Raw genomic sequence first — 9,370 nt, 5'->3', positions numbered from 1 at the left:
GAGATCATAATGAGTCGCAGGCAAGATGCTGAACCTTAACTGACTGAACCACCCACGTGTCCCTCCAACCATTTATTTATTTATCATTTACCTTTCCTTGCATTGTCATACTAGGTTATCCCCGTTTACCTCCTACTTCTGTTTTCTCCCTCCTGGTTCATCTTTATGCAGGTATGGATTTTCCTCTCCTCTGTATATGAGGCATTGAAAAGTTAGGACCTCCAGTTTCCAACTTTCAACCCAGTGTCTAGGAAAGAATAAATGATAAAAAAGTGCCACAGGGGCACCTGGGTGGCTTCAGCCAAAGAGCGTGTGACTGGATCTTGGGTGGTGAGCTTGAGACCCACGATGCAAGTGGAGATAAATAAGACTTAAATTTAAAAAAAGGGGGGGGGGTGTCACAGGAATCATATATGATTAAGAGTGGAAATGGTCACTAGGTTTTAGCATGGCAATGAGGATGTCACTGAGTGAGATCTCGGGTAGGGGTGTTACACGTTTGGGATGAAGAATCTGGCAATGCTCTGAAGCATGATTGGAGCCAGAGAATATTATTTGGGGGTCACAGGTGTAATCGCGGAGTCCTGGGATTTAAACGCCAGCGCATTCCTTGTTTCATCGTGGCCTCCCCCAGCCATTACTCCATCGGCGGCTCCCGTCCTGGGCCGGTCACCGTCCAACGAGTCTGGCCCTCCTGCTTCTACAAACCCCCAGGCTGAAACTGCCCGGTGACAGCCCCTGTAGAAACTCCAGGGCTCTCGGCAGGCTCTCCTAGCTCCCCCAAACCAAGAATCTCCTCTGGGTTAACAACAGCTTTTGAGCGACAAGAGCTACGCGTCCTCCCGCCCGCCTCTCCTCCCCGCGCCCAGAAGGGGCCGCAGAGCCGACGGGCTCGAGCGGGGCCGAGCGGGGAGGACAGACAGCCCTAGCCCACGCCCCCACGAGCCCGCGACGCTCCACACGGCAGCTGCATGAGGCTTCCCAATCTTTTTTTTTTTTTTTAAGATTTTATTTACCAATGATAGACACACACACAGACAGAGGCAGAGACACAGGCAGAGGGAGCAGCAGGCTCCAGGCAGGAGACCGACGCGGGCCTCGATCCCCGGTCCCCAGGGTCACGCCCCGGGGCCGAAGGCGGCGCTAAACCGCTGGGCCGCCCGGGCTGCCCAAGGTTTCCCAATCTTACAACCGAATAAATCTGAGGACGCAAACAAATAGTGCCGCCGGCGGACAGAAGGCTGTAACCACTGCGTCGGAACCACACGGCGGCACCAAGTCCGCGTCACCATCCCTTTCAGGGAATCCAGAATCGGTAACTCGAGAGCCTGGAGCGCTCCGTAGGCGTCGAGTCACGCATTCGCGAGCATCTATCCCTGCGGCTCGCTTCCTGCCCGGCTTTCGAGAGGAGGAGGCGGGCCCCTAATCCAGGCACTAAGACACACGAGGTGGGCGCCCGAGCTCCCAGGGGAACCCTCCTAGGAGCCTCGCGCGGAAGACCCCGCAGGGACCGCGGCGCGCACAGAACGCGCGGAACCAGGAAGAGGAAGGCCCCGCCCAGCCGGGCGTCCCTGATTGGCTGCCGGCCCGCTTGGAACTCTGGGGCGGGCGGCGTCACATCCGCCGGGCCCGCCATCTTGTTCCCAGGGGCAGTTGGCGGAAGAGATCGCGCTCCGTGGCCGCCGGCTCGCCTTCTGCCGGGAGTTCTCGCGGCCCGCGCTTCGGCGTCTACGTTCACCTCAGGGTCCTTCTGTCGGCGTCCCCGTTGCCCTCCCTCACCCAGCTGGGGGACAGCGAGGCGGCCCCCTCTCCCGACGGCGTTCCATGGAGTAGGGTCCCGGACCGTTGTCCCGAGGAGCGAGATCGAGCTTGGCCCCCTCCCCCTCCCTCCTCCCTCCCTCCTTCCTTCCGCCGCAACATGGCTAACAACAGCCCCGCGCTGACAGGCAACTCGCAGCCGCAGCACCAGGCGGCGGCGGCCGCGGCCCAGCAGCAGCAGCAGTGCGGCGGCGGCGGCGGCGCCACCAAGCCGGCGGTCTCGGGCAAGCAGGGGAATGTGCTGCCGCTGTGGGGCAACGAGAAGACGATGAACCTCAACCCCATGATCTTGACCAATATCCTGTCGTCGCCTTACTTCAAAGTGCAGCTCTACGAGCTCAAGACCTACCACGAGGTGGTGGACGAGATCTACTTTAAGGTACGAAGCGTCTAGGCCTGGGGGGCCGGGGCGGGCGGGTCAGTTCCGTGGAGGGGTGTGGAGGAGCCGGGCGGAGGCGGCCCTTGAGGTCTGAGCGTCCGTAGGCGCGGGGGGTTGGGTGGGGGAGCGGTGCTCCGTAGTCGGCAGGGAGGGGTCAGACGGGCCGCCCGCCCTCTCCTTTCTTTTTCAGATTTTTAGGGCTGGGAGAGCCCGCCACCATTGAAGTCTCTCCTCCCCCAACCTCCTGCCCACCCCTGGGGGGAGTTGGGCGGGAGGGGTGGGGGAGGGGAGAAGAGGGTGACTGAATCCTCTCCAGTTCACAGCTTTAAAATTATTCCTTTTGACGTGGATCTACTCAGCGCCAACTTGTTGGTGCTTCTCCCGCTCACCCCGGGCCAGGGCGTGTATTGACTTCGATGTTGGCCTCGTGTTGTTGGTATTCTTTATCCGATCCAGACAGGGAAGTGGTCAGTGCGAGTGTCGGGTGGGGGTGGGAGGGTTGAGGGTGGAGAGGTGCCAGGGCAGGAGGTGTACAGAAGGCCTGGAAAATTTCCCAGCAGGAAGTCAGGAGTAAGTGGTCTCAGTTACTTGTGCATTGGGCTTGTTTAGAATTATCTGGGCCCTGGGCTTCTGCGGCAGGGTCGGTGCTGGCTTGGCTGTGCTGGGGAGCTCACCTGGCGCCTCCTCACTGCACTCTTGTCTCAGTTCTTGTTTCGTTAGCAGGATTGACTCAGTCTTGCAGCGAGGCTCGGAGCAGCCCAGGGTCGCAGGTAGAGGTATGCACTATTAATCATGCTCAATCGCCATAAATGCATTTCCCTGGTTAAATGAACGGCTAATTAGGTACTTTTTGGCCATTGGTTTTGGGCTTTTCTTCACCAACTAGATAGGTTTTCTCCACTTCCCTGCAAATTATGTAGTTTTAAAAATATCTTCCAGGCCTCGTAAGGTTAATTCATATTTTAAGGAATGTTAATAGTCTTAATGATCTTTAAATATTTTAGCTAGAACATGTAACAAAACACCATCCATTTTGAGTATTTAATTCTTGGAACATTTGACAGACCACAAAGTATTTTCTGTGATCTGAACATACCTGTAGAAGTGTTAGCAGAAGGAAATTCTCTTTATTTGCTTTTAGGTTATATTCTGCCCACAATCCTCCCCCCACCCCACCTCTTTAAGCGATTAGGGTATTAAAGGATTTTTTTTTTTTTTTGAGATACTAGTTTTTGATAGAAAATGATACTTTGAGAGTACAGTTCAACTTTGGGTATGTAAACTACACTGAAATTTTGTTATCTTTTTATAAGAGTATATTGTAAGTAATTGTAGTACTTTGAACTAGGTTTATTAGCTTTTAAAAGGTAAGACCTTTTTCAGCATGAATACAGTATGGTGGATATTCTTAGTTTTGTGTAGTAAACTTAAAAAAACCATGGAAAATTGGGTTCCTGCTCTTTCTGTAGCAGGTTCTGTTTAGTAACACAGGCAGATGTTAATGTGATAGAGGAAAAGCTTGTTTTCAAATTTCAAATACTGTGTTTTGAAACAATTTAAGATTGTACTAGAAATTATTTAAATATAGTTTAAAAATTAAAGATGGAGGCTTTGTTATCAGGATGTCCAGATTAAATAATCATTGAAATATGTAGGCTTCTAGTTTTAAGTCAGTTTTGTGTTGCATCCCCCCCTTTGGCTGGCCTTTAAGGAATTGAAACATCTTTCATAGCAAACTGGGGGAAGGAAATGAAACCTTAAAGCAGTGCTGAGCCTAACAGTGTAATGCTTACATTCAAATGCATGCTTTTCTGTCTGAAGCCACTGAAAAAGGCTATAAAAATGTAACCATGGGTGGGTGAAGCTACACTTTTAGGAATGCATAGTGAAAGAACAGGATTTTACTTTGATTTTGTTTTAAATTAAGAGAAACAGATCTTTCTAAAAGACCTTGAGTTATGTGTTACCAAATTAATATTCTTTCTTTGCTATTTGTAGGTAAAGTATGTGGTTTTTATAGGGTGCTCATCTCAACAAAGATACTGTATCAATTATACTTAATATAATGACTAGTCACACTCAGTTTTTAACAGTTTATACTGTTTTTCTGGGGGAAAACTGAATTGGTTTACATAATTAGGCTGAAAATAAACCCAACAAGAATGATCTTTGTAGGTGTGGCCCTTGTAATTTCATCTTTAATCAGGAACGAACATAATGCCTATTCATGGTAAAAAAAAATGTACAGTTTCATAATTTTGCATTAGAAGTAACTTGTTGCTGTTTAACATACTTAAGTCATTTTTCTTTATTTGATGTAGAATTTTAAATCATAAAATTAAGAGCATTATTTTTTGAAATACTAAAACTTCATTGATGCTTCAAGTTGAAGCCTTAAATCCATTTTAAAATGAGAATCTTTATTTTTTTAAACAACTCAGAGTAAGATACAAAATTTTAATATATTATCACTTTTTTTACAATTATATGAGATTCCTAGAAATCTCTTGGCTCAACAAGAATCAGCTCTCTACAGAGCTGTTTTAATGGAATTTCTGCTCATGAAACTGTTGAGGTTTTTGCCAAACTCTGGCAGTTTTATTGGTGCTTTTAAAAAAACTAAGCAGTTTTTCAAAGATGGTTTATATAATGTATGTAAGCAAAATATATAATGTCAATACACTCAGCTTCCAAACTTTTGGAAGAATCTGCTCTATTATGGACTTGGGTTTACTTTAATCATAGCTTTAAAAAAATTCGAAGTATGAATGTTTGTTGTGTTCCTCTTTTCTATTTCAGGTCACGCATGTTGAGCCGTGGGAGAAAGGAAGCAGGAAAACAGCAGGCCAAACGGGGATGTGCGGAGGGGTAAGTAGAAGTACGTGCATTTTTCAGTTTTTCTGTGTCTGATAACTAAGTTTATATTTAGGAAACTAAAAGTGACAGTTACTCAAATGACAGTTGGCAAAGCTTAGAAGTTTTGCTTTTATCTAAATCCAGGTGGCTCGTGAATGGGGTTAAAACATGCTGTTTAATAATGCTCTAATGTTAGTTTTGGATCATATCTTGTTATTACTACCTAATGGAATTAATCAATTGGTGTTAAATATCTCTGTTTTTTTACTACCTTTTTTTTTTTTTTTTAACTGTTTCCCTTAAAGGTTCGAGGTGTTGGAACAGGAGGAATTGTTTCTACAGCTTTCTGCCTGTTATACAAATTATTTACTCTGAAGCTAACTCGTAAGCAAGTGATGGGTCTCATAACGCACACAGACTCTCCATATATTAGAGCCCTTGGATTTATGTATATAAGGTAAGCATGCATTTATCTACATTTCCATTAAGTATATCATTTTAATTCATGTAAACCTAATCAATCTTTTGTAATTCTAGGTACACACAGCCCCCTACAGATCTATGGGACTGGTTTGAATCCTTCCTTGATGATGAAGAGGTATGTCAACAAGGGTAATAATTAGTTTTCTTCTCATTGCTCTCATGTTTTTAGTATCTTTTATTGGAGGCTTAATGTTTTTCACAATCTCCTGTAGTTAGGTTTACTTCACTCTTACTTTTGGAATTGCTGTCCTTTTACTAAGACATAGTGGATTTTATATATCATTAAGTTTTTTAAAATTTCTTATTTCTTAATTGTTTAAATGGTTTTGGTGACTATTAAATTTTTTCTTCCTGATTACATTTTGTGTATTGCATTGATCTTGACTTGTACAGTTGATAGTAATTTTTTAAGTGGGCCAGTCTCAGGATTGAGGTGTTAAGACATGCCCGTACAATACTAATTATAGTGCTTTTATTCTTTTGGAACTTTTCAGCTCTCTACACTCTAACTTCTTCCATGTATCTTAATACTCCCACTTGCGTAGACGTGCAGAATTGAAGAGCTGGGTGGGATTCAATAGGGTGAGAGTTTAGATGATATATCCAAAATGATCAAAGTATTTCAATTCTAGCTACTTTTGGAAACATTGCTGTGTCATATTTAAATCACAGTTATGTATTAATATGCTTACACAGTGATGTCCAAGATCTCAAAAAGGTACTTCATACATACCTGTATTATCCATACATATGCCCCCCACCACTTTGTATTTTAAGGTTCATAGCATAAACTTTGAGTCCCATGCTTCAATAGTAATATTTAAAACATTTGTACAAAGAATTTGTTGAATTAAAGGATAGTTCTAATAGGTCTTCCTAGTGTGTTTTTATATTATGTGCACACCTAAAACTCTCTTGTAGACATGGAGAATTTTAGTCTGCCTTTTTTTTTTTTTGGCAGGGGCTATTTACTGAATTACTCATTTTCCTGAAGAAGCAAAAAATGTATTAGGTGATAAATCACAATCTTTAAAGTAGTTTTTCTTTTTAGAAGAGATTTTTCAGGCCAAAACACTTCTCCCTTCTATATTTAAAAAGCATGTCCCTCTTCGTAATTGGTATTGTATTAGGTTTGTTTCTGAATGCTTCTATTTAATCTGTTTTTTATTGTATTTACAAACCTTAGGATCTCTATTTAAGCTAACTTATTGTTTTCTTCCTTAGATATCTGCAGCGATTATATTTGGAAATACTGTATATCTGAACACTTAAATGTGTGTGAGTGCAAGCAGTTTTACCTTTAGCTCTTGTTTTCCTGTTTAGATAACAAATCTCACTTTCCTTGTGTGCTTGCACTATAGGTTTGGGACTGACAATAGCTGACTAACATGTCCTGAGCTGTGAGAGGGCATAGCAAGAAGGCCTTCATGCGGTAATGACCCTTTTCAGAGACAATGGTCATCATGGATTATGCGTTTCCAATTATTTGTTCATTTATTTATTTTCTACATGACTCTAAATTAGAAACCTCACTGCTTCATGGCAGTTGGTTTGCTATTGCTTCCAGTTTTATGAGGGCTTCATTTTATATTAGAGCTGTTAAAAGATAATCTTTAGAGAGGATTGTCTGAAGTAGTTCATATGCAGTTAGGCTACAGTGCTAGGAATGATGTGTGCAAATGTGTCCACAGAAAGAAATACATACTTAGTAGGTATGTGGAATGTTAATTTAAGTTTATGTTCCACAGAGTTTAGTAATGTAAGGGGCTGTTTCATGTTCCTGTTAACTGAGTGAGATCAATGCTCTTTATGCCCACGAGGCTGCAGGATTTGTTCGCACCTGCATGCACACACTTAAGCCCAAGTATTTCTCTGTATCATTCATTACCAGATTAGTAGGGTACACAAATTAAAATTTTCGTTAGAATTTTTTTGTATTTGAGATTCCAAAGATGGTAATATTTTTATAGTATTCACATATATATTGAAATTATTATTTTTTTGACGGCTAGGGTATCTTTTGTGTTTTTGTAGGACCTAGATGTGAAGGCTGGTGGAGGCTGTGTAATGACCATTGGAGAAATGCTGCGGTCTTTTCTCACAAAATTGGAGTGGTTTTCTACCCTGTTTCCAAGAATTCCAGTTCCAGTTCAGAAGAATATTGATCAACAGATTAAAACCCGCCCCAGAAAAATCAAGAAGGATGGGAAGGAAGGTCCTGAGGAAATAGACAGACATGTTGAACGCAGGCGTTCCAGGTAATGTACCTCTTGGAATTACTTGAAAGATAGGCTTTATAAAAGGTCCTCGGAGATCAGCGGCAAATTCTTAGAAAATTATCTGTATGCTGTTCATTTTATGAGTTTGTCGCTTTTAACCCTGAAAGGTTATTTTCTGCCTTTTGGGGCCTTTAATCGTTCCTAACATGTCTATGTAAGTTGGGGACCTAAATAAATAACACTCTCAAAAGTAAAATTTTTAGGATATGTTTTATTTGTTGAAATTTTCTTTTTCCTTACTTTATTAAATATTAGGTCTCCGAGGAGATCACTGAGTCCACGGAGGTCCCCAAGAAGATCAAGAAGTAGAAGCCATCATCGGGAGGGCCATGGGTCTTCTAGTTTTGATCGAGAATTAGAAAGAGAGAAAGAACGCCAGCGACTAGAGCGTGAAGCCAAAGAAAGGGAGAAAGAAAGGCGAAGATCCCGAAGTATTGATCGGGGGTTGGAACGCAGGCGGAGTAGCAGGAGTAGGGAAAGGCATAGAAGTCGTAGTCGAAGTCGGGATAGGAAAGGGGACCGAAGAGACAGGGATCGGGAAAGAGAAAAAGAAAATGAGAGAGGTAGAAGACGAGATCGTGACTATGATAAGGAAAGAGGTAATGACCGAGAAAAGGAGCGAGAGCGATCAAGAGAACGGTCCAAGGAACGGAGAAGTAGGGGTGAGGTAGAAGAGAAGAAACACAAAGAAGATAAAGATGATAGGCGGCATAGAGATGACAAAAAAGATTCCAAGAAGGAGAAAAAACACAGTAGGAGTAGAAGCAGAGAAAGGAAACACAGAAGTAGGAGTAGAAGTAGGAATGCAGGGAAACGAAGCAGAAGCAGGAGCAAAGAGAAATCAAGTAAACATAAAAATGAAAGTAAAGAAAAATCAAATAAACGAAGTAGAAGTGGCAGTCAAGGAAGAACTGACAGTGTTGAAAAATCAAGAAAACGGGAGCATAGCCCCAGCAAAGAAAAATCTAGAAAGCGTAGCAGAAGCAAAGAACGTTCCCACAAACGAGATCACAGTGATAGTAAGGACCAGTCTGACAAACACGATCGTCGAAGGAGCCAAAGTATAGAACCAGAGAGCCAAGAAAGGCAACATAAAAACAAAGATGAGACTGTGTGAAGTTTTTTTTTTTTTTTGTAAAAGTGGATCACATTGAATCCTATAAATGTTTGATTAAATCTGCTTTCTTTTTCTTCCTCCCAAGTTGAGATTGTGCCGTAGTTAAGCACTCTTCAAGCTCCCTGTAGGCTGCATTTTCATTTCCTCTTTTGTGTAGGGAAGTGCCTTTGTAATCCCATTTATTGCATTGATGTTTTCACCCAATTGTTGAGTTTGATACATGATGCACAGATTGTTCTTGCATTTTTATTGTTTAATTGTTTTTGAGATGTACAGTCTGTACATATGTCCTGAAAATGTTTTAATTCCTTTGGCATGGTTGCCATGTTGGTTAAATTTGTATAAGGCAATAAACTGCCGCTAATTCTATTTTTGTTTTGTAGGTGTGGGATTATGGTTTGTGTACTGAAGTTAGCATGGCTGTGCTTTTCATAATAG

At 42.8% G+C, this 9,370-nt stretch overlaps 1 protein-coding gene across 2 annotated transcripts; it reads left to right on the top strand.

Annotated features, from left to right (window-relative positions):
• Positions 1 to 1,275: 1,275 nt before the first annotated feature.
• Positions 1,276 to 9,301, top strand: PRPF38B (pre-mRNA processing factor 38B). Of its 2 annotated transcripts, XM_025417410.3 has the most exons (8): positions 1,276 to 2,197; positions 2,514 to 2,664; positions 2,921 to 2,973; positions 4,997 to 5,065; positions 5,359 to 5,510; positions 5,591 to 5,651; positions 7,571 to 7,794; positions 8,071 to 9,301. In XM_025417410.3, the coding sequence occupies exons 1-8, from the start codon at positions 1,919 to 1,921 to the stop codon at positions 8,930 to 8,932; spliced, it is 1,851 nt and encodes a 616-aa protein (XP_025273195.1). In that variant the 5' UTR covers positions 1,276 to 1,918; the 3' UTR covers positions 8,933 to 9,301. The 2 variants fall into 2 exon arrangements, with proteins under 2 accessions (XP_025273195.1, XP_025273196.1); XM_025417411.3 differs by lacking the exons at positions 2,514 to 2,664; positions 2,921 to 2,973.
• Positions 9,302 to 9,370: the final 69 nt, after the last annotated feature.

The sequence above is a fragment of the Canis lupus genome, chromosome 6 (assembly GCF_003254725.2).
Source record: "Canis lupus dingo isolate Sandy chromosome 6, ASM325472v2, whole genome shotgun sequence".
NCBI classification, from domain to species: domain Eukaryota; kingdom Metazoa; phylum Chordata; class Mammalia; order Carnivora; family Canidae; genus Canis; species Canis lupus.
The sequence above is the reverse complement of the archived record's forward strand: the minus strand, read 5'-3'. Positions and strand labels throughout refer to the sequence as shown.

Coding starts and splice junctions, on each gene's coding strand:
- PRPF38B (XM_025417410.3), top strand. CDS start 1,919: ATGGCTAACAACAGCCCCGCGCTGACAGGCAACTCGCAGCCGCAGCAC. Junction 5,066..5,358: donor AAACGGGGATGTGCGGAGGG/GTAAGTAGAAGT, acceptor TTTCCCTTAAAG/GTTCGAGGTGTTGGAACAGG. Junction 5,511..5,590: donor CTTGGATTTATGTATATAAG/GTAAGCATGCAT, acceptor TTGTAATTCTAG/GTACACACAGCCCCCTACAG.